The following is a 25853-nucleotide window of genomic DNA, read 5'->3' on the forward strand; positions in this document are numbered from 1 at the left end:
AGATATATAAAATCATCCAGAAGTTCTTTATACATTTTTTAAGTATCCACATATGGTTCATACCCCTATGCGAGTAAAATATTTTTGTAGTTCAAAGTATTTTCAACTTTATTATAGAACAATAACCCAATAATATATAATAAAACAATTACACATTGGCGGGATCTTTAAAAGTACAGAATCACGTCATGTGAAACTCAGAAACATAAAAAGTCGCACATACAAAGCACACCAGCAAATATGAAAGATAACACACACACATTGACGGGATTTATAAGTACCGAACCACGTCAAATGGATATCACAGAAAACAGACCAAACAGTAAAATTAATATTAGTAATATATAACTAAGACAAATAAAAGAACAATATAATACGTTGTCAATATGATAAACAACATCAGTATGCAGAATCTATAAATCAAGACCATCTGTTATATTTGTGAAGTTGATACGGAATGTTTATCAGCAAGGTCTTGGTGCCTTCCGATAAGCGTTTTTAGAAAAAGGACGAGACGTTCTTTGCCATACCCCTGGTTCATCAACTTTCTGCTCAGACACTTGTGACGTTTTACAAAGTCTGAGTAGGAGCTGGAAATGGAAAGAACACCATCAATATATCTGAAAATGACATTAAATGATTTGGCTGCTTTCATCTTCTTGGGTTTTGACAAGTGTCTGAAGGAACTCCGATTCATATGAAAATAAGAAGAGGTCGGCAAGGAGAGGCGCACAGTAAGTTTCCATAGGAATGCCGACAATTTGTTGAAAAACTCTACTTCTAAATTCAACAAATATGTTGTCGATAAGAAACTCCAGCATACTGATCAGTTGTTTCTCTGTATAGCATGTTTTACCCTTTTGTTCACTTTAAACAAAATATGCCTTATGATATTGCAAAGTAATAAGTTTGTAGCATATGCTACTATTTTTATGTTGACAGGCATAGTGGATTATTTCTCGCAGAAGGTTTTTCAATTTCACATGGGGGATGGTAGTATACAGGGTTGAAAAAACTTTACGAAAGTTTACACATATGTCGAAACGTGCGATGGCGCATGCAAGCTTTAGATATTGTACTGTTTTATTGTATTCAAGTAGAGAAAATATTAGGAAACATTAAAACCGTATTATAAAACATCAAAACGTTTAATTTCTTTTTGTTTTGCTTACATTAGAAGGAACGCATGAACATTACCAATTATACTATCGGATGATAGATTAATAAATGTACTCCATATTGATTAGAGGTAAAAGAGAAGGGGCAATATCTAACAAAACATGTTTAACCCCGCTGAATTTTAGCGCCTGCCCTTGTTAGTAATGTGTGATTTTTTTTAAATTGGTTCATTTATATGTTTCGAATTTTAGTGTGGGGTCAATTTTGCTGCACCATAATACATTATTGTTAACAGGCAAGTCGAAAGCCGCCTCCAGCGTGTGGAATGTTCGCACTTATGTCGATGGGCTGATTTCTGGTTTTTGGTCGGGTTGTTGTCTTAGAAACATTTCCCGTTTCTATCAGATAAAGAAGTATTGATATTAATCCAGAAAATGTTGTAATGAATTTTCTTTCTGGTTTGCTTTAACCTTATATAAGCCTAATATAATAATTAAAAGTGAAGATTCAAAACGACACTATGCACGCTAGCTTCAGCATACAAAATAAAACAGAACAATTGGATTCAGCAGTTGAGAAGGCGACACCTAAAACAAGTTTCTTTTCTTGGTTAAAAAGAAATCAAAATGTATATAAGATCGCTTTTCGAAAGACAAATAGTAAGAAGCTATATTGAAGTGTTCCTTAAGACGCTAAACTTTGTGCTGAGAAATATCATTATTCTAGAATGTTTGGCTATAAAAATAAATTGACTATTTCCTTTGTGTAGATCATTGTTTTATAATGTAGTTGAATATGTTTCTGTGTCATCAGTAAATAGTTCTATGTTTTCAAATGTAGGACAACACAAAAAGGTCATCAAGCCATCGTCAACGATATATGTACACAAAGGAAGAATCACTGAAAAGAACCATCTCAACCTCATAAAGTGCATTCCAATATTTTATTCCTCGATAAAATACAAACCAATTTTATATAATTTATCATTTGGAAGTAAGAGAGAGAGAGAGAGAGAAAAAAAATGGTCATCTGAAATAATGGTATACAAAACATTTCGACATTATTAATGTTTACACTATGTAAAACAATCCTTTGTTTGGCTGTCTATCGTTATACTTTTTTATTCTCATTATCTAATAAAACATATTTCATATATTTTCAATAAGTGTTAATTTTATTTTATTATCACATGTTTTCAAAATTCGTATGCATCTAAAGGCATCACATCATACATGGAATAAACAGTACAACACGTAATGTGAAATTGAGCTCTTCCTCTAGATGAAGCAAATACGACATTTTTTTTTAGAATTGCATAATTAAAAGAAAATAATTGTGGTTCTTATACCAGTGCCAATCTGCTCTATAAAAAATTACTAGTTACATGATTAAATGTATTGAAGGACAACCAGATTTTAGGAATAGCAACCAGTACCATAATGATAATTGATTAATTTGTTTCCCGTTTGAACATTGCCACTTTCTTTCAACTAATTAGCTTCCTGGGATCGCCGTTTGGGAAATTGAACAGAAAAACACTTCATAATCATGGCTTTTCTTATGATTGCTCGTATGATTTTGGTATGAAATGTCTCCGAAATCCTCTGTGTTTGGAAAACTTGACAAGAAGCATTAACAGCAAGCTTTGTGAAGCCAAGCTTAAGTATTGGTGGTGAATTACAATTATGTAACACCATGTTACAGTGAAACAGCATAATGTTTAAACTGAAACATCAGTGAATGTTTCATTTTTGGATTGAATTTATAGTTATTTATATTTAAAAGGTTTTTTTTAATGTTTAATTATGAATTGGATAAGTGTTTACCTAATTATTGAATGTAGTCATTGAACTATTTGTTAAGTTAAATAATACATCTCTTTCTTAGTTCTGGAAAATAATCAAGGAATTAAACTTTAATGCATAAGAGGAATATATCTCCGAGTTGATACGATATTCCCTATTATTATTTCATTGATAAAGGCTTGCTGCTTAGAAAGCAGATATTCAACCAATATTTCCAATTGTTGAACTTCTGGTTATTTGTTTTTGTTGTAGGAGGAAAGCAAAACAAATTGATGATAAGCCTTTTTAAATTTACGAGTTACATATATCAAAATCATTTAAACTGCAAATATGTATCAAATGTACTAGGCTTATAATTTAATACACAAGACACGCGTTTCGTCTACATAAGACTCATCAGTGACGCTCAGATCATATCAGTAAGTAAGCCAAACAAGTACAAAGTTGAAGAGCATTGATTACTAAAAATCCAAAGAGTTCTACAAAATACTTCTAAGGGTTATCTAGCATATCCTTTGCCAATTTTTTATATGTGTTATTTTTTTTTTACCCGTCATGGGTAGAGTTCGTGTTGCTCTGTTATTATTTTGAATTATGTTGTCTGTCTTAATGTCGTTGTATTCTCTTTTTGCCATAAGGTTATCAGATACTTTGACTTTTGAATTTAGATATTCCTATACTGTTTTTCGCCTCTCTTTTATAATCATAATGAAATTTTACACCAGGTCTCATAGCATGCTCTGAACCAGGATATAACTTTGTCTTATTTTTTTACTATTATAACAACCTGTTATTTATAAAACAGTAAGAGTTTGGCTTTTAGTGATGATGACACATAACATACACCGCAAGTATAATATGATGCATCATCACCAGGAGTACATTTTGTAACATCACTGTCCAATGTTAGAAGAAAGGGTTATTAAAGAGTTATGAATAGTGAAGTGCACATCATTCCTTCGTATATTTTACGGACGCGAGTTGTTGACCGTTATTGAATATCCATTTCACAGATGATATCGGATATGTTATTTATGTCGTTAATGCATATTCAAATTCACAGTCCAGAAAAGGTCACAGTTGGTACTTTGCAGATAGACGACATAGAATAAAAACAAAATCCCAAGACGTGGTAAAATGTCATTAGTTAGTTAAGACACAGAACATTTTTACCGATATATGATGTCATAAAGCAGAAGGTTTGGCTATGCATTAAACCAAATTCAACACATCATTTTTTCTTCAAATGTCCTGTACTAAGTCAGAAATATAGCTTTTTGTTGCACTTTAGTGTTCCTTTTTCTTTCTAGTTGATGTGTTTCCCGCGGTTTGAGTTTGTTACCCAGATTTATTTTCTCTCAATTGCTAAATGACTTTTAAACAACGGTATACTGCTGTTGTCTTTAGAGAGAAACCAATTTATGATGGTCATCATGATATTTACGGAGTGTCATTTTAAATCTTTCCTCCTCATAACTCTGATGAAGCATTTTCTGCGTCAAAAGCACACTTCATAAAATCGCATAGTACTACGATACATAAAATGATGAAATTTCTCAGGTGATTTGCATAACACTTTTATATTGTACGAACACGGCTTTTACACTAGTAATTTTGTTGACCCTTTATAGCTAGCTTTCGGTGTGAGTCTAGTCTCTGTATTGAAGACCATACCTTGACCTATAATGGTTTACTTTTATATATTTTGACTTGGATGGAGATTTGTCTCATTGGCACTCATACCGCATCTTCCTATATCTATGATTTCAAATAATGTCTGTCACCAATACATGTTAGGGGTACACAACGGGTTAATCTTTAGACAATTAATCAATGCACTTAATATTTGTTTCATATACATCAATATCGATATTTTCATGAACTTCAGTTATAATATACTGTGAATATAAGTATTACCTGTAGACACACCTTCTAGTACTTGTTTTATTGCAGAAAAATAAAACAGCTTTTTTTTGACAGAGAGGTTTCACCAGATATTTTGAAACAGTGATTTTCATCCAGCAGATCACTCATCCAAGAAAATTAAAACCCAAATGTTAATTCAGACTGAGGCCAAAATTAAATTGTTTGTCTTCATCGCAACATTTGCACAATTTCTGATTTGCCTGACTTTTTTTCTTGGAACAAAACAAAATGATGCTAACTTCAAAGGTACTTTCAAGTCAAGTTCGAAACGATATAAAGAATCGAAGTTAGAATTCATTTTTGCAGCAGACATGGAAACTTTCACTCAATTTTTACAGTTCAAAATATTGGAAAACAAAACATGCTTTTGAAAAACCCCTACATCTTTAACTGTACCAATATGAATGAAGTGTACATATTGAAGTCCAACGTTGGAGGAGGTAGATCAAAACTGTTGATATTGGGATGTTATAGGAGAAATGGTTGTTACGAAGAGGATTTCTGACATTAAGCCACAGGTTATCAGTGAGGAATACAGAGAGGCTCTTCTCATGAAGGAAATATTACTTAGAGACCAATTAGAACATCCTGGTCTTATTCAGATGTTAGGATTTTGTGTTCGATATATAAACAGAGAAGGCTACAAAGATCTTCCCTTAAATGATATAAGAGCTGTTTAAGAGTATGGTGAAGAGTTTGATATCCAAAATTTGAAATTAACAACGAAAGAACGACTTTTTCATGCTTTTGATCTTGCTAATCTTTTATTATATCTACACAAATCTCCATTAGGATCATTGGAAATAGGTGATTTCAAGAAAACACATTTTCTGTTAGTGAAGAACAAGATTAAACTAATTGGTTTAGATTATATGCACAACATTGAAAAGCAATGTCAGTATTCACAAAATGTTACTCCAAATGCATGTCCATATAAACTTGCATGAACGCGTCTGAACATAGACGAGTTATCGAACACATCCTGTGATTATGAAATAGGCTGCAAAATTGGAAAATGTGCGGGATATAACACCAATGGAAATATATACCACATATTTACAACTTTTTTAAATCATTTGTTGAGACCGGAACTATTTTCTCTACAAATACAAAAGATATTGCTAAATCTACTATCGACTCTAAATGACAATAATATCGAAGTGGAAGAATTAGTTGGGATATTGGGAAACATCAAAATTTCGTTGACCATTAAATTATAAACTACCTCAAATCTGAATAATTCATGTAAATATTTCTGATTTATCTATTTACATGATTTACTTATATAAGATTTAATAATGTAAAGATAATAAACAATGAGAATAAATGTATATGTTACAGATGACTCTAGATATTCATCATCTGTGGTAATCGCAAGTTCATTATCTATAGCGACATTCAGACATCATCGGAACGACTGTAAACGTTTATTCTTGCAATGCATGACACTTTGGGTGTCACATGTGAAGCAATAAATGCTTGCTGCTTTCATCACAAGATTTAAGTGTTGTTCTTGGAGATTTTTAAGTAGTGTTTTAAAGACTTGATTGTATTTTCATGGTCTTTCGATTCATTAAAAATAAGAAGATGTGGTATAATGTGACTGTTTCAAAATACAATTCATTTACCAGTGAGCAATTTCAATTTTCATTTGATTAATATTTTTTTACTACCTAGCTATCATATCATTCCCTACATAAACGAGATAGCAATCACTTGCACAAAAGAAGTTACTGTAGTAATTTCCTGCATAAAAACCAACCTATCGTTGTGTGATGATATCATTTTATCTAAAATAGGCTGAATGACTTTTAAAAGTTTTGACTTCTTCACCAACAAACAAAAAATACTAACTGCTTTTTTACAATCGAAGTATCATTTAACTTTAAAATATATCTGCTGTGAATGTATAGAAAAAAGTTTATTCTTCGTGTGTAGGATATCTTTGGTAACAAACGTTGCAGCAACTGCATAAAAAGTAAAACAACAACAACAACAAAAAACACGAAAGCTGAGGAATTTTTGAACGGAATGTCTCTAAGCAAATTCAACAATCTAAAACACACCAAACGAATAGATAACAACTTTCATATTCCTGATTTGGTACAAGCATTTTCTTATGTAGAAAATAGGTGGAGTAAACCTGGTTTTATATTTAGATAAACCACTCACTTGTATGACAAACGCATATAATTCATTTATACAAACATCGATTTGTGAAATAAACAAACAGACATAAAATGAAAAAATATTTAAAATAAGGGTACAGTGATCCAAATCTGTATAAAAACAACAAATATGCCAACAAAGAAAAACAGGAAAAAAGGAAAGGCAAGAATATACAAATTCGCCACAGCACAATAACACAATGACGGGATAGACAAATACCGAACCAACGTCAAATGAACACTATCAAAAATACTATTAACAGTAAAAGTTATAATTAACAAAGACAAATAAAACAATAATACAACACGTTTTAAAGATGATAAACAACGCCAGATTCTATACATCAGAACTGTCGTAAATTATTTGTGAAGTTGATACGGAATATTTATCAACAAGGGGTCGGTTACTTTCGATGAACTTTTTTGCAATATTTGAGTACCAGTTGCAACCTCTAGAATACTGAATGAGTTGCGAAATGTAAACATGTGCAGGCTAATCTTGTTTTCCGATTCGAAAATGACTAAGGTGGAGGGAAAATTGATAATTTCAAAATTTAAATCATCTCATGTGTCGTAGATTCTAATACGGAAATGACCGTTCATGTAAAATTCGAGTAATGAGTAAAAAAATAAGGCAGATGAAGCTGCGTCTTTTGTTTCTTTAATTTCTAGTTCTTGAGGTTATGGAGGATATATTAATGCAACGAAATGAGAAAGGTTTGGATTTGTATCTATATATTTGAATGTGAAATTAAATGATCTGGCTTCTTTGGTCTTGTTGTATTTGACAAGTGTCTAAAGTAACTCCGACTCATATGAAAATAAGAAGAGGTCAGCAAAGAGAGGCATAAAATTCGTACCCGAAGGAATGACAATAATATGTTGAAAACTTCTTCCTCTATATTCAACAAGTATGTTGTCAATACGAATCACTGCTTTCTCTGTTTATAATGTTATACTTTTCTATTCACTTTGATCAAACTATACCGTGTGGAACCCCAAAGTGACAATTTAATAGTGTATGTTTTTATGCTTAAAAGCAATGTTGATTATTTCTGTGAGACGAATTTTCAATGTCACATGGTGATCTTGGTACATACAGGATTGAAAAATCAAATAGATTTGATAGAAATAATTTCAGAGAAAGATCTTGATTTAAATTATCCAAAATCTTGTTTTGAGGGTTTTTTTCACATGTGGTTGATACCACTACGCCCGAAACAAGTGTCTCAGTATTTCTGACGATCCCCTTAGATACAGGCAGTATTCGTAATATAATGAACCATTCATTTCAGATGAGCTGGCAATGTACCGTTGTTTGTACAGAACTTTGGGAAGCTGATGGGTCAAATAAAAACAAGGCACGTCCATCGATCTGCTGTTAAATGTTATATTCATTGAATATAAATAAACTCATCATAGATACCAGGACTAAATTTTGTATATACGCCAGACGCGCGTTTCGTCTACAAAAGACTCATCAGTGACGCTCGAATCCAAAAAAGTTAAAAAGGCCAAATAAAGTACGAAGTTGAAGAGCATTGAGGACCAAAATTCCTAAAAGTTTTGCCAAATCCAGCTAAAGTAATCTATGCCTGAGGTAAAAAAAAGCCTCAGTGTTTCAAAAATTCTAAATTTTGTAAACAGTTAATTTATAAATATAACCATATCAATGATAATTCATGTCAGCACAAAAAGTGCTGACTACTGGGCTATTGATACACTCGGGGAAATAAATCTCCACCAGTAGTGGCATCGACCCAGTGGTTGTAAATAAACTCACCATAGATACCAGGACTAAATTGTGTATATACGCCAGACGCGCGGTTCGTCTACAAAAGACTCATCAGTGACGAAAAAACAATACCATACTTATCGTAACCTAACTGTTTTACCCATTCTGACAAAGTGTCAAGTTTAACTTCTTCTCGTTTAATCTATCCCCTAACGTAGTCCTGAATGGGATCCATTATCAGTTTGAAGTTATGGTTCAAATTGATGTGTTGGGCCTCTTTATGACCATGTAATGTTCATGTTAAAATATGTTCGGAACCCCAGTAATAGCAAGGCATGATGGGCTACGAATATATGGAAAGTAGGAACAGTTAAACTTCAGAGGATTTTTTGTTCAGGAATTATTCTTCATCGACGACCTGCAGTGCTTAGTTTTAGTTAAACACTTAAGATTCAAAGATTTTATGGACATGAAGAACACTATAGGAACAGACTGATTTTGAAAATAAAGAGGAATCTTAGATGTCACCTCCTTGTAATGTAGAACGTTGTTGATGTTCATTCCGTTATTGGAAAACTAAACTGTAAGCAATTTACGCATGTACATGTTTGATTCTTTCTTTTTTATAAGGCGGAACAGAGAAACACCACAAATAACCCTGACAAGTCTGTATAATTGGTATGCTCTTGTAGCACAATACGTGTGCCTTAGTTGAAAAAAATTATCTTGTCTTGTCTTGTCGAGTGAATTAAAAAATAATAGTTCTGATGTAATCTTTATCTTGTTATATGCATATTAAGCACTCAATTTACTTTAATATGATATTTCAATCATTTAACAATAAATTACTTATAGAAGGGATATCCAAAGGAATATGCCAGAATCACATGTTAGTTCGAGATTAATTTATTCCATATATAAGTATAACAGAGTATGATCAATTAATGATAGAAATGATTGACTACGTTGTAGACGTCACTGAGTTTCCACTTATGGGTTGAAAGTTATCATTGTCTGGGGTCAAAATAGAACGGCCCGGTTCAAAGTTAGTATTGATTGGTTTAATGTAAGTATGGTCTTGTTTCAAGCTGGAATGGTTTGGTTCCAAGTACGTGTTTTCTCGTTTTAAGTTTGTTCGGTTCGGGTCTACAAATACATGGTCTGCTGGTATTGTCGAATACTCTTCATCGACTTGTGGTGTGTTATATACGTGCATCTCTCGTCTGTTTGAATCCAACCCTTCATAATCTCTATAGATAATAGAATTTTTTTTATAAATTATTCGATTTATTTCTTCATTATTACTGTTCAAGTATAAAGCAAACTTCACCAATGATAAAAAGGTATAGATAACTTGTACCTTCGATTATCAAAAACCCTAATTGCAGTGTAATAGTAATTTTGATTGCAATATGATGCCAAATATGTTATCATGTTTTTCTAGACCATAGCAGAACTGTTGTACTAGAACAAATGGAAAGTTAGTGTGTTACCATGGTTGTACTAGCATATGTGTAATTACTTGCACAACCTTATGCCTGAATAATTATTAGCGTTATATTTTTTATAAGAAACAAGGTATTATTCATGGGTGTGTAAGTGATTGCGTGAACTATTTGATTCAAACAATATATTAAATTACGTATAATTTATCGCTGTTTTTTGCATATTCTGTGTCAATGTTCAGTATGTATACACTAACACACAAATAATGAAACTCATTTGTTATACGCAGATTACATGATGCTTTACAAAGACCATCACCTGTCTGATCACTAATGAAGCATCTGATAACCCGATTTTGATAAGGTTTATTATTCTTGAAATTTAATTTAAAGTTTAGCATAAATGATTTTTTTTATTGTGAGTCTCATTTTACTCACGACGTGTCTGCTTTTATTTTGTTATTTGACCGTGTACATTTTGTGTATGTTCTACTTTTTTTTTTAGATAGACTCATTCTTATTTGGCACACTTGCATTTTTTAAACAAACGTACCTGACACGATCTCGATGAGTACTATAATCTGTAACAAATAATGACATGTATAAAAATTGTTTCTGTACTAAATTTGTTCCAAAAGACTATCTGTATTTTGCTATCTCGGGATATAATGTTATCTACTGGCATTTTAATATAGGTTCATATTTAGCAGACATCTACGTTTTGGTTTTAAATGCTCTTATACTGCGTTTACAACTTGACCTTCTTAATGGGTCGTATGAGTTATATGTAGACACACCAGTGTCTGACACATCAAATTATAAGCCTGCTATATTTTTTGAGTGTGATGTCAGGATTTCTCTTGACGTATCTGGCAGTTATAATAGGTCTGATATCAATAAGCTATACATAAAAAAGAAGATGTTGTATGATTGCCAATGAGACAACACTCCACAAGAGACCAAATGACACAGAAATTAAAAGCTGTACGTCACCGTACGGCTTTCAAAAGTGAGCAAAGCCCATGCCGCATAGTCAACTATAAAAGGCCCCAAAATGACAATGTAAAACATTTCAAATAGAAAGGCCTTATTTATGTACAAAAAAATGAGGAAAAACAAAGATGTAACACATCAACAAACGACAACCACTGAATTACAGGCCCCTGACTTTGGGCAGGTACATACGTACAGAATGTGTCATCATTTTATAGCAATCCTAGATTGTGAAGAGTTGTAAAGAGGAATATTTGAACAATAACACAACTCAGCTATCTCCTTTAACAATTTATAGCGAATGGAGCTGGAACAACTACCCACCAGGAGCACCTGGTTGGGCTCCTGTTTTAGTTAGGCTCGTGTTGCTCAAACTCTCGTGTTCTACGTAATGTTTTGTTTTGTTCGTCTCTTCGTATTTTTTGCTTTTGTAATTGCGTTGTCAGTGCTCAGTCGATTTAATATGAGTTTGAATGCTTCGTGGTATCTCGCGTCTCCTTATAGCGACAGACTACGAATAAATTACTAGATGATTTATGACAGGATATGAAGTTGGTAGGTAGAGTATAGTTGAATATTGAATGTTTTTACCTGCATTATCCTGCTGGTTTGAAAAAGCGGCTTGTTGGGATACGTATTTGCTGCTAGAATGAGAGTATAAAGAAATACACCTGTATAAATATTAGCATTTTAATTGTTTATCTTGTAAACTACAAAATTCTCAGTGAAATTGAATAATACAATTTGATTGTTGTTATACTTGTTCATTATTGAAAGCATTTTTATCTCTTTTACCTGCATGATTTCAGATACTTCAAATACTTTAAATATACTGGTTGCATATACTCACAGCTGACTACTCAAAACGCTTTAGTTAGAAAGGCATGATTACTAAATGGAAATTGACTACTTAGACAACATTTCGAAATGAGTTTATTCTATAGAGAATAATCCATGGCAAAATCCGTATCATATGCCGTATCATCCCGAGGGTCTTTAGGCCCGAGGGATGATATTGAACGAGGGTGACAAGGCATGTGATAAGGATTTTGCCATGTTTTATAAGCTTTATCATATATTTCAACAGGAGAGTATACATGAACTGCTTCCTGATCAATAGCACCATGGTTAGTTTCAGTTCTAATTTTGTCTCGTTTTAAAAGCTTTAAAAGAACTGCTCAATTACTCATTCGAAGCTCATAGTTGCATTTTGTGTGTCAGAACATATAAAAACTCGACGTTTGTGACAAAACATGCCAAAAAATGACGTCATTCAATAAATTGCATCACGCCCGAATACATGTAAATCAAAACGGACGTAAAAATGAAAAAAAAATAGTAGTGGTGTGATAAAGGTTGTGCATCCAAGTTGCGCGATATGGATTAAATAGCAGACTATTTGTCAAATATTCAAAACTACTGTATTCATTACTAAAAATTTGATAACTGTTGTTATCAGGTTTGTTTTTTCAAATATAGCTCTTCAATTGTTTATATTGTTAAACATTCTTTTCTTTTAAAAATAAGAGTATGAGCGTTCCTGACGAAGGTACATCCAAAAAAACGTTTCAGACGCATGAAACTTGTACTGTGTTGTAACTTTTTCTAATATTTGTACTCACTTTGAATTATCTTTCCCTTTCTCTCGTCCTAAAACATATATACCGTGTTAAACAAACTAAAACATTAGACATATAATTTAATGGTAATCACAAACTTTCCTTCTTGCTTTCCGAGTTTTTATTTCTATATTGGTGTTATTTTAAATTGAGATCCCGTATACCTTTTTTAATTTTTCAAATTGAACTTAAAATGAACCCATTGATACTGGATTACACATTTGACATTATCAGTAAAAAAATAAGGTTCATTTGGATCTTGCTGCCTTTACGGATCATTGAAATGTTTTGTGTGGGTTTGAGTTGCTCGTTCTTTAGTTTTCTATGATGTTTCATGTACTTTTGTTTTCGTGGTGTTTTTTTTTTTTTTTTTGAGCCATGGTCTTTTTTCGACTTATAAGTTTGAACGTCCTTTTGTTTACTTTCGTCTTTCTTTTGAAGTTTCAATTGTCAGCATTTACTTTGACCAGCAGAACTTTTGAAGTTTTAACATGATTTATGAAGCAAATGTCATATAAAATATACAAAAATGAAAACAAAATTTAGCCAAAAAATAAAAGTACGTATAACAGTCTATACCAACCAACATTATGCATTGATACAGTTCTGATTGAAATGATCAACTTTTAACAACAACATGTGTAATCGTTTCTCGGTTTTTATTTTCTATAGATTAGACCGTTGGTTTTCCCGTTTGAATGGTTTTACACTAGTAATTGTTGAGCCCTTAATAGCTTGTTGGTCGGTGTGAGCCAAGGCTCCGTGTTGAAGGCCGTACATTGACCTGTAATGGTTTACTTTTTTTAAATTGTTATTTGGATGGAGATTTGTCTCATTGGCCCTCACACAACATCTTCCTATATCTATGTATAACAAATTTACGATTGATTTGATATTACAAATGTAATGAACGTCAACACGAAATTTGTATCATTAATGTGTTCATTTACAGCAACATCAAGAGAATACAAGAACTTTGCTTCACACTGTCGATTTTTAATTTGATACGAAAAGTTCGTAGTGTGTAATATATCACGAATATTTTTTTGTTTGTTCTAAAATGTGAATATTAATCTTAAATAATATGCAGAAATATCTTAAGTAAGCCAAAATAAAAAAGGTATAAACAATAAGACTGGTTTGTAAAACAAATTTGGTCTTAACTACGGGTAAAAAAAAATCAGAATATTGTTATTTTTTTTCTAATTTAACTAATACCTCTTGAATTACTGAAATTATTGGAAACAATACAACATTGAAATGTTTTTCTCAAATGTCTTGTTTTCATCCTCCATTTAAAACGTTTCCATAAATGATTGTCGGAAAAGTTATTTTGGACTCAAATTGGTGTCCAATTTATGTTTATAATAAGAACAGTTAAAACAAATAAATGATGTAACACAGTAGTATCAATTGGTAGCCAGAAAGAGAACAATACCTACTACTGAGCAATTTTAAAGATGGGACATTTAGAAGTAATATTTTGTTAAAAGCTGCATCATAACACATCTATTGACATGATGTACATTTCGCCTTTTTGGAATCTAAAGGCCTGTGAGTAATCTCACTAAAATGAAAATAACGTTATGTCATTGGTCGAATTTCTACTGTTTATCACGTTTTGAACCAATCGCAACTTTTTGGTTTACGCTTTTGAACATATTACCCAGAATGCATTAAATTTTGAAACGGCGAATTTAAGTAAGTAAAGCTTCTGTTCTTTCAAAAATGATAAGTAAAATAAAGTTACTTTTAAAATATGGTAAAAAGCTAACATGTTATTGATTGTAACTGTATATAGTAAATGTAAGTAGGAATTTAGTCAACATACCTATTCTGTATCGTATCAGTACAACAAGTAAAACAAATAGAACTAAAGTTGCCAAAACTCCAATCACAGCATAAACTATGATATTGTCTTCGTCTTCATCTGCAAATAATTATTTGATTTTTCAAAGTTTTGTCAACGATTTATTTATAGTTTTATTTCATAGCATTATCCTATATATAATGTTTTAGAGATTTAGAAAGTGAAAAAATACCGATATATGGTATCTCAAGATAATGAAATATATATGATATAAGAGAGCATATTGTAATATGACCGTTTTTATCGTGTATAGTGTTATAATAATTATGAAAGCTGATCCAGAAAAAACGTTTCGAATGTATGTAATATATCAAGCATTGTTTATTCTTTTACTACACACGACCGATTCCACTGCTGGTTGCTGTCGGATATGTTCCTTACGTCGCAACTACAATCCCCTTACCTTTCATAAATGTGACCTACCGAATTAGACTATTTACCGGATTTGTTATCTCATAAGCAACACGATAGGTGCCACGTGTGGAGCAGGATCTGCTTACCCTTCCAGAGCACCTGAGCTCACCCCTAGTTTTTGGTGGGGTCGGTGTTGTTTATTCGATGTTGTGTCATGTGTACTAATGTTTGTCTGTTTGTCCTTTATATTTTTAGCCATGGCGTTGTCAGTTTATTTTCGATTTATGAGTTTGACTGTCCCACTGGTATCTTTCGTCCCTCTTTTAGAATTTTAAACCGATACTATCCGAATGAAGAAAAAAAATACATATCTGTGTTTTTTGACAGATATTTGTTTTATCATGTTAATTCAATCTGAATGTTGTAAAATTTATCTTCAATACAAAATATTATCAAACGTACCATTTATTGTCAATTGCAAGCAGGTTGATTGCGGATCATTGTTATCAAATAGATAAGTAACATCACAGCAAAGATCTTGTCCAGTTTTGTCAGTTGATGGAACTAAATTCAATGTACCAGCTACTGTATAACTTTTGTCAATGACATCATATGACTGTACCACAGTTATTTCGTTTGTATATTGCCTATCTTGGATTCTCATTGATAAGGTCGGAGCAGGGTATCCATTTGCCGAGGAACAAGTCCATTCTCCAGAAGATCCAGAAATTAGGGTTGAAGGACCGGTCAGTGTTGGAACCCTCGGAGCAACTGAACAGATACAATTATGAAAAAAACATTACACATAAACGATGATACCATTTCAAATTAATATATATAATACTGTGCATTAATTTATTTTGTTGGTTATTAATATCTGTTGATTCATATCAAAACAGTATTGCATTTTAATTAACCCAAATAATTCCCTTTATTCATAAAAATTAAAATTCCTCAATAATTGTAAAACTAATCCAAACAGTTGTGATTTCAGTCTCGTAATAAGATTAATTAAGGCAACAAAAGTTTATCTAGTAAGGAAGAGACAGAATTTTAGAAAATCGCATTTTCTCCAACAGAAACGAGATCAAATGCGTCGACAGCATTATTATTCCTTGCTATAAATGCATCATTGTAATAATAAATAATATAATCGCTATTTTGTACATTTTCTTTTTATCTTTTTGTGTGATAATTTTTCATATCATGCTACTCGCTTGAGATGGAATATTATCGCTAGAAACTAAGGAGGCACGTGGCGTTGCTAATGAAATTGACAGGAAATTGACAACGTCGTCATAGGTAAAGTAGCGATAAACAGATTAGCATTGGTCAACTGGATTGCTTTTCTCGCTTTCGGCTGGCTCAAGCGAGAAATTCAATCTCGTTGAGACGATCAACGATAACCTATAATTCACATGTTAAAAATCAAAATGTCAACATTGGGACTAAGAAACAGTCGGTAAAATTACAGATCAGACGACATTTCTTTATTCAATACAATTGAAATTTCCGATAACGAGTCTTAATATCCTTATATTTTGAAATGAAGCTATGTTTAAAAATATTATTATATGACTATGAAGTTTCTGTTTTCTCTTTGGCTAAAAGCATAGGAAATTATTTGTGATGAAACGTTATATTTACCGCGGCAAAACACGAACGGTTAATATAAGATTTGAAACAGCGTCCCTGTACCCGAATATAGATTTTCCAAGGCAACATCAATAACGTAGGTTTGTAACGTCTAGTAAATTCCCATTTTCTCTATTTTCTTTTTGTTTTCAGTGTATTTTTTTCTGTTCTTGTTTGTTCTGTATTAGTTTTAAGTTAAAATTATTGAAAATTTCGATTTATAACTGCAAAAGCAATTGATATATTTTTAAAATATATAAACAGGCAGCAGTTTAAACATTACCTTGTGCATATACTAGACACTTAAACATGTTAAAGAAGGATACAAAGTCATAAAATAAAACAATTGTTGACTTTGATTTCAGTTGAAACATTGTTTTATCAACACCAGAGATATGACATCCATCGTCAGCCTTTGACCTCGATACATATCGTATCTCTTACTCGATGGATCATTGTATCAACCTCATCTAAAGTCAATAATTGTATAATAACACAAAATTGTTGGTATTCTCGACAGCAACTTTAAACATGAAAACTAAAATTTTACAACAAAGAAGTTATTAGTTACTTTGTGTATATTCCATAGTATTAACGAAAAATATTCCTGCATATTAAAATGTCGTATAAAGGAATAAGCAGTTAACATATTGTTATATTGGCCAGTTGTAGAAATATAATTAAAGATTTTGCAACGAATTTATAACGTCGAAAAAATTGCTTTTGTTAACATCTTTTGCAATACTCTTAGCATATACGTACAATATAATTCAATATATGTTGTCGACGCAAGAGTGTTCTGTAAATAGTCGTTATGAGCCTGACACTCAAACACTTCAAGGTGGTCTTCTAAACCAGCAACAAACGTCAACGTTGCTCTGATCACCCCACTACCAGAAAATCTACTTATACTAGTTGTGATTATACTGTCATCTCTCAGCCAATTTACTATAGGTAAAGGATTCCCTCCTGTAGAACTGCAAGATAATGTTACCGTGTCTCCTAAGTCATAGCGTTGTGTTCCAGTTATTATTGGTTGACCTGGAGGTTTGTTGGAAGCTAGAATGAATAACCATATTACAGATAAAGATGTGATATTAATGAAAACAATAATTTATAAGTTTGACCTTAAGAGGTACGTTGTCTGTTTCAACTTTAAAAACATTCAGCTTTTTGTGTTTTGATAGTATTTTTCATAATTGTTTTATTTATAATAAAACACATAAAAACAATATTTCATGAGTAATAATCTGTTATGTTTGTTTATCAGGAAACTGGTTTTAGTTTCTGAATGTTTTTCTTTTTATATTTTTATCATGTTTATATGACACAAATTAAAATACAATATGCGAAATAACTTCAGAACTGTATAGCAATGACAACAGCTGACCGTTCTTAAGCATTTTAAGGTATCGAGTTAGGCTAAACTGTAAGCGGACAATGAACATACAAAAGTAAAAGCAAAACCGTTATTCTTCAGATTTAGGAGGTAGTGCTATAAATGACAAGCTATAACGCACATTCAGAAATATTTGTTATCTCAATAATGCATTTAATTGATCCAGGTAAATGTGATAATCTATTCTTAATCTGCAGATACTACAGTATTAGTTCCTTGAGGCATAATGAGAATTTAATTTCAAAAAAATCTGTTCGGAATAACATGATAAAGAGAATATAGAAATTGTTTTAAGGTTTCTAGGGAAAATTGTTTACAGAAAAAATAAACGTTGAAAACAAACTTGCATTTTGTGTTGAATGGTTGCACTTGCTTCAAACTTCCTTAATAAGGGAAAAACATAAAGATTTCTTACACTATTGTAGGTCAACTTCCAGAATAAGCATTTGTGTACAGATTGAGCAATAAACTCATCATAGATACCAGGATTAAATTAAGTAATTACGGTAGACGCACGTTTTTGTCTACAAAAGACTCACCAGTGACGCTCGAATAAAAAAAAAATAAAAAGGCTGAATTAAGTACGAGTTGAAGAGCTTTGAGGATCACAATTCCTACAAGTTTTGCCAAATACAGGTAAGGTAATATATTCCTGAATTTATCTACGATATTCCAGAGTTTACATTTTATATCATTATTTCCGTGATAGAGGGTTCCTAATTAAGCAAGATATAAGCCAAATAAGTCAAGGTTTCTAAGTTGTACAGTTGAGGTAATCACTTCGAAAATTTCACGGATGTCAATAAAAATCGGTTGCCTGTTACGAAGTATTTTTTCGCAAGCGACGACAAACATTTTGATACCAACCCGGCATGTTTTGTTCCAGCTTTAAATCACTGAATTAAACTTTTTACAGAGTTTGTCCTTACTCGGGCTTCATGATGACATCAATGTGTAAGACAGGATCTGCATAACTTTCCAGAGCACCCGCGATAGCCCGCTGTAATTTGTGTTGTTTAGGCTTTTACTTTCTATTTCGTATACGATATCAGTCTTTTGGTCTACTTAATTTACTTTCCATGGCGCTATCGGCTGCATTGGTCTCCGACTGATGAGTATGAATATTCCTATGGCGCCAAAACACTTTTGCGTATTGCCCTCCATCTTTAAATTTCCATATAATCATATCCATAATATCTTACAACCTTTTTCCTTGTATAGTTTTATCGTTTCATAAAATCGTCATACACCACTATAGAACAGTCAAGGTTAGTATTCATCACGCAAAATAGGGTTACACGTTACCAAAAGATCGTCTAAAACTCACAAAAATCGAAAGATATATTTATATCAGCATAAGACAATTGTTAAGATATAAGTTGGGGATGTACCAGATTATATACAGAAATGACTAATACATACCGCTAAAAAGTAGATATGTAGTTTTCACAAGTGGTCTCTGGAGAAAACCATTATCCGCCTGGCATTCATATACCTCTAGATTGTCATATGCAGTCGTTACAAATGTTAATGTTGTTGTTGTTACATTTCCTAATACGGATGAGTTAGTACCAGTACTAATAAGATTACTATCTTTCAACCAAACAACTGATGGTGCAGGATTTCCTCCAGATGAACTGCATGTAAGAATAACTGTTCTTCCTTCTTCAATTTCTAACGCGTTATTTGTTTGAGGTTCACCTGGAACTTTTCTCAAGGATGCTAAAATAGTACACAGCCAAACACAACTGATACAAATAATATGTATAGACGACTAAGTATCAATCAGTTCACACCCAACATCCAGTGGATAAAACGACATAAACAGTAATACAACCATGGCCTTGTTGTGTATGTTGTGCAAGCTAAACATTGACAGATTGTAGTATCGTAAATATGCATTTGTTTGAATTGATCAAAACAATATCAAATTCAGTATGGTTAAGATTGACAGATAACACAATCAATATTTATACCAATGAAAATAATATAAAAATATCAAATTACTGTGTTCTATCAGTAACTTTTTTTTTCTCGTGCTATAAGAACAGAACACGCACGAAAGAATGACTTTTTATTAGTTGTTAGTGGCTTTGAACTAGCTGTCAATAACTGCAATTTCTCTCAGATGAGTATTAAGTATTTTTTGTCTGTGTTGGGATATACAAGTACCCGGCAACGTCCACTCTGTGTTTTTGTTATAAATATATTATATGTTATTCAGGTCTCGGCTCAGGGGATATAAACTCTAAGCCGGGAATGTCACAGTATATACCCTGTCTGAGACCTGAATTACACATATATTACGGATTACCTCTGACTTAATGTTATTTTCCAGTGCAGGTATTGTTGAACATTTACAATGCAGCATGTATATTCATTACATGTTTATTGTTTCTTAAATATTTTGGGAAATCAATTTAAATGCACCTTTTTTATTTTGACAATTTTTTTCTGTTAAATTATAGTTTAAATAAAGTTTTTAGATATCATATTTTGTGTTTGTATGTGTGATAGGCTCTGTTTTTTACAACACATATATTGAAAACCAAACCTGATATATTCGGTATACGTGAAGGATTTTCTAATTTGCTTTGAAAATAATTTTATCGTGTATGTATAATTTATAATAACACTTTTAATGACGTTCTTTCATTAAACAATTCAAAATTCGGTGACTATGTAGAACGCACCTATCCCATCGACGAATTGGAGATAAAGGATACTACAGATACAGTTAAGTCGGCTTCATATCTTGACTTACATCTAGAAATTGACAATGAGGGTTGGTTGAAAACAAAACTTTACGACAAAAGAGATGATTTCAGCTTTCCAATTGTGAACTTTTCATTTCTAAGTAGCAACATTCTAGCAGCACCTGCTTACGGGGTATATATCTCCCAATTGATACGATATTCCCGTGCTTGCATTTCCTATCATGATTTTCTTGATAGAGGGTTACTGCTCACAAAGAAGCTATTAAACCAAGAGTTCGTAATGGTGAAGTTGAAATCATCCCTTCGTTAATTTTACGGACGCCATCACGAGTTGGTTGACCGTTATGGACTAACCGTTTCACAAATGATATCGGATATGTTCCTTACGTCGGAACTACAATCCCCTTCCCTTTCATGAATGTGACCTACCGAATTAGACTATTTACCGGATTTGTAATCACATAAGCAACACGACGGGTGCCACATGTGGAGCAGGATCTGCTTACCCTTCCGGAGCACCTGAGATCACCCCTAGTTTTTGGTGGGGTTCGTGTTGTTTATTCTTTAGTTTTCTATGTTGTGTCATGTGTACTATTGTTTTTCTGTTTGTCTTTTTCATTTTTAGCCATGGCGTTGTACGTTTGTTTTGGATTTATGAGTTTGACTGTCCCTTTGGTATCTTTCGTCCCTCTTTTTTTAACATTGAATTTAAGTATTAAAAGTGAATATTGCGTGATTTTGTATTAAAAATGTATTATTGACTAAAGCACGTCATTATTTTCCTTCTGTGAGCCTCTGACATTCCTTAGTTTTCTGTATAGCTTTTGACTACGTCATATAGTAACCGGTGTTAAGATGACGTTTATGAGGTTCCAATTCGGGATAAAAACGTCGTATATACCCTGGCAGTTTCCTGAATATATTTTGACATCACCGTGTTGTAATCCAATCACAAGCCTCGACACATTTGTAATCCGTAATATATATATATATATATATATTTCTATTTGTATTCATCTGATGAGTTAATACATTTTCAACAGATTTTTATAGTTGGTTCTTATATTGTACTGTTATATCACTTAGGAGATAGCTGTATTGTATTTAACCACCGACGGCATCAATTGGAGATTTGATGGTCGCAAATTAAGTTTACTGACGACGCGTTAGCTGAGACAGTAAACGAGTATTTGCAACCATCAAATCCCAAATTGATGCAGTCGGAGCTTAAAATACAATATTGTTATCTCCATTCTAATGAAACCGACAAAAAATAACGTTAAAACATGTATTTAAAATCTGACATATGCCGTCTGCGCTTGCGCGTACGTCCCATAGCATCAATTGTCAATTGATGCCATGTAAATAAGTGACGTTATCCAATCAAAATGAACGTAACAAACGTTGTTGCATAAGAATGTTACAAGTTTGGGGGAGTGTTTGGATCCCGCTTACATGTTTAACCCCGCCATATTCTGTATGTATGTGCCTGTCCTCAGTCAGGAGCCTGTAATTCAGTGGATGTCGTCTGTTTACATGTTACACATTTGTGTCCCATTCATTTGTTTGTACATAAATTAGGCCGTTAGTTGTCTCGTTCGTTCTCAAGTACTGCTTGTTAGTCTGATACAATTAGGAAAACAATTGAACAAGGATTCAAAATCCAATTAAGCAGACTCAGACTATAAATTAAACAACATGAGATACCACGCAAAAAAAAATTAAAATTCAGAACAGTAATGGGAAATGTGTAATAGAGACAACAACGCGACAAAATGGCAGAAAACAGTCGAAGGCCACCAATGGGTCATCAACACAGCAAGATAATCCCTTATCCGGAGGCGTGCTCCACCTGGCCCGGAAACAAAATGTGTACTAGTTCAATAAAAATGGACGTCACACTAAACACCGGTGCCTGTAGTTCGTTGGTTGTTATTTGTTTATGTGTTACATATGTTTCGTTCATTTTATGTATAAATAAAGCCGTTAGTTTTCCCGTTTGAATTGTTCTACGTTAAAACTTTGTAGTTTTCTCGTTTACATTATTCTACGTTAACTTTGTCATTTCAGGGCCTTTTATAGCTGACTATGCAGCATGGGATTTTCCAATTGTTAAAATCGTACTGTGACCTACAGTTGTTAATTTCTGTATCATTTGGTCTTTTGTGAAAAACTGTCTCATTGGCAATTATACCACATATTCTTTTTTATATCCAAGAACTCCGCAATTTCAAAACAAAATACATGAAGGTTATTTAAATACAAATAAGTCAGTTTCTTCAGTTTCATTAAGAATTTTCAAAGTATTTTTGAGTTAATGTCGTCCGAAAACTAAAGAATCTCCTTTATCATGAAAAAAATCTATAAGAAACGTTAAATATAGAATTTATAAAAATGGAACACGAGCCTACGTTAATAGATATAAATAATTCACGAAAGTTTCTCAAAAACCGTTCATAACATTTTGAGTTATTTTCCGGAAACTCCCATAACTCGGAAATGTATAATCTAAAATTTAGAAAAATGTCAAGGGAGTTTACGTCATTTTCAAACCATCCAATATAGTTTCATGCAAATTAGTTTAAATGTTTTGGGATATGGACCAACATGTTGACGACAGACAGACGATTAGAAGGACGGACAGACGGCTAGCCAGAAAGAAGGCCATCTGGACCGACGAAAAGACAACGGAGTACCATGATAATGCTTATTATAAACTGCTTTTTATTATAATACTTTATCTTTTCGTGAATCATTTTCTTGAAAGGTATACTCCTACTTTTACACATTGTGACTTGGATGAAGAGTTATCGCAATGGCATCCATACCACTTCTACTAATTTCTATATTCAATCGATACGTTGGTCTTACAAATAAGTTGGTCCACTTTAAACACCGAAGGTACATTTTCAAGCAATGGGCAAATAATACCTTGTTGAATACACATCAACAAAACGTCCAAAAAGATAAGCTAAAATCGTTAACCAAGAAAAAAGTATAAGAAAAATCAATGGTAAAATATAATACTTAAAATGGAAGAAAAGTATTTAATTAAAATACCAGAATGGATTTTTTATTTGGAACAAGTAATTGTAACAAAAGGTATTGCTAATGAAACATATTAAAATCAGGAGATGTTGAAATATTGACCTTATGACAAATATTGACCAAAGTCCGATTGAAAATATCATAAACACCACGTTGGCTATATATATATATATATATATATATATACATATTAATGTCCGGCCATATTTGAATAAGAATAATAAGTCTTAACTGGTTAAACGGCATTAGCAAATATTCCACGTTAATTTGAAATAAAACCTTCGAGATTTCAATTTTACCAGCCTTTTATTAGGGCTAATTTGATATCTTATTAATACAAAAGCATTATGAAGACATGAAGACATCTATGAGGTGTCTTGTTTACCATTATGCTCTTCCAATCTGTGATCGTAGATTTAGCTGCGTTGTTTAATCTTATAGATGAATAGATGTGAACGTTTTGATATTAACTATGAATATATTACCTTCTTGCACTTTCAGTATTATTGGTTCACTTATATACTGTTGCTTCCCATTATTGGCTCTGCATCTATATATACTTTCATCGTCTTCTGTAATGCTATATATATTTAAATTTGGTTTGGTTGCAGAATTAATTACTTGTCTTCGTGCATTGTTCGTCCCTTGTGATATTATTTCAGAGTTTCCTCCAGCAATTGGTGCTTTTGTCCAGTCCCATGCAATAGCCGGGGCTGTGCCGTTTATTTTACACAGTATGGTTACAATAGAATCGCCAGTTATTGCTGAATATGTCGTTAGTGATACTGTAATATGAAGATCACCTGTGAATTAGAAAAGTATTGTCAAAGTACAGTAAGTGTTTGACTCCTTTCAGAATATTATACGAATTATACTCAAGGACACACATAAACAAAGAAACAATCACAACATAAAACAAATTCCATGAAATCATCACAGTGAAAACTTCATCTCACCAGGAGTTATATAAATATATAAACAGTAAGCGTATTGAATTACTCAAATTTATATATCTTATTTGAGCAAGAATGTATTACATTGTAAATGCTTGTACGTTGTGCAAAAAATATGCATAGGGGACAATGCATTAAACAGTACTTTATCACTTGGTTGCTTTTAAAATTCATATAACACATCAAATAGGAAACAGAATTACTTGTTTTTTTATTATTTTTAGTTGTAGTCATGCAATTGTTGAAAATAAAATAGAAATACTTTAACATGTTACTTAAGTTATGCAAATATTCAAAGTCAATGAACCATGACTGAGGTACATGGCTAAACCATCTCCATGTAAATGAGATATTCCAATGCTAATACAACTACATAACAAATAATATTGATCTATTTAAAGTCTTACTCTTAAAACAAGCCTTAACAGTAAACATTATCTTGTAAACTTAGTAAAAAAAGTCAACCGTAGAATAGCAATGTTCAAAGTCATAACTCGAGAGAAAATAAATCCGGTTTACCAGCTAAAACCGAGCGAAACACGTCACATATCAGAAAAAACAACGAAACAACAAAAACATTAAAGTGAAACAAAAACAAACGACAATGTAACACACACAGAAACAAATTATAAGATAACAACCGCCATTTGCCTGGTTTGATACCGGACATTTGAAGAACCAATGGTGAGTTGAACCTGGTTGTGTGGCTATCCACATCTCGTGCTGTTTTGACATGTTAAATATAACTCTAAAATTACAACAGTCGATGACAGGACTACAGCACAAATAAATGCAAATAAAATAAATCAAGGACAGATAAATTTGATAAACGTTATCTAAGATACCAGGCTCATAGTAAATGCTGAGACGCGCGTTTCATCTTCATATGGCCTATCAGGGGCACTCAGATCAAACTAATCAGAAAGCAATACAAGTTTAAAGTTAAAGAGCGTTGATGACAAAAATTCCAAAAAGTTGTGCCAAATAAGGCGAAGGCTATCTATGCCTAGGATAAGAACATCCTTAGTATTTAGAAGGAATCATACTTTTGCAAACAGTAAATTTAT

At 32.4% G+C, this 25853-nt stretch overlaps 2 protein-coding genes across 3 annotated transcripts in view; one reads left to right on the forward strand and one right to left on the reverse strand.

Moving 5' to 3' along the window:
• The window catches only part of LOC143080082 (uncharacterized), a 65137-nt gene extending 62863 nt beyond the window's left edge, over window positions 1-2274 (forward strand). For both annotated transcript variants that reach the window (XM_076255756.1, XM_076255757.1), the window contains one exon: window positions 1960-2274. In XM_076255756.1, the coding sequence (XP_076111871.1) occupies window positions 1960-2046 (87 nt within the window). In that variant the 3' untranslated portion in view covers window positions 2047-2274. The remainder of the gene's footprint in view (window positions 1-1959) is intronic.
• Window positions 1-25503, reverse strand: part of LOC143078641 (synaptogenesis protein syg-2-like) — a 147003-nt gene extending 121500 nt beyond the window's left edge. Inside the window, exons 1-7 of the mRNA XM_076253489.1 lie at window positions 25482-25503; window positions 24319-24636; window positions 19491-19790; window positions 17432-17728; window positions 15497-15805; window positions 14642-14740; window positions 12814-12841 (exon numbers count right to left, since the gene is read on the reverse strand). Coding sequence (XP_076109604.1) covers window positions 12814-12841; window positions 14642-14740; window positions 15497-15805; window positions 17432-17728; window positions 19491-19790; window positions 24319-24636; window positions 25482-25503 — 1373 coding nt within the window. The remainder of the gene's footprint in view (window positions 1-12813; window positions 12842-14641; window positions 14741-15496; window positions 15806-17431; window positions 17729-19490; window positions 19791-24318; window positions 24637-25481) is intronic.
• Between the last annotated feature and the right edge of the window lie 350 nt (window positions 25504-25853).

This window comes from Mytilus galloprovincialis, chromosome 6 (genome assembly GCF_965363235.1).
Source record: "Mytilus galloprovincialis chromosome 6, xbMytGall1.hap1.1, whole genome shotgun sequence".
NCBI lineage: Eukaryota > Metazoa > Mollusca > Bivalvia > Mytilida > Mytilidae > Mytilus > Mytilus galloprovincialis.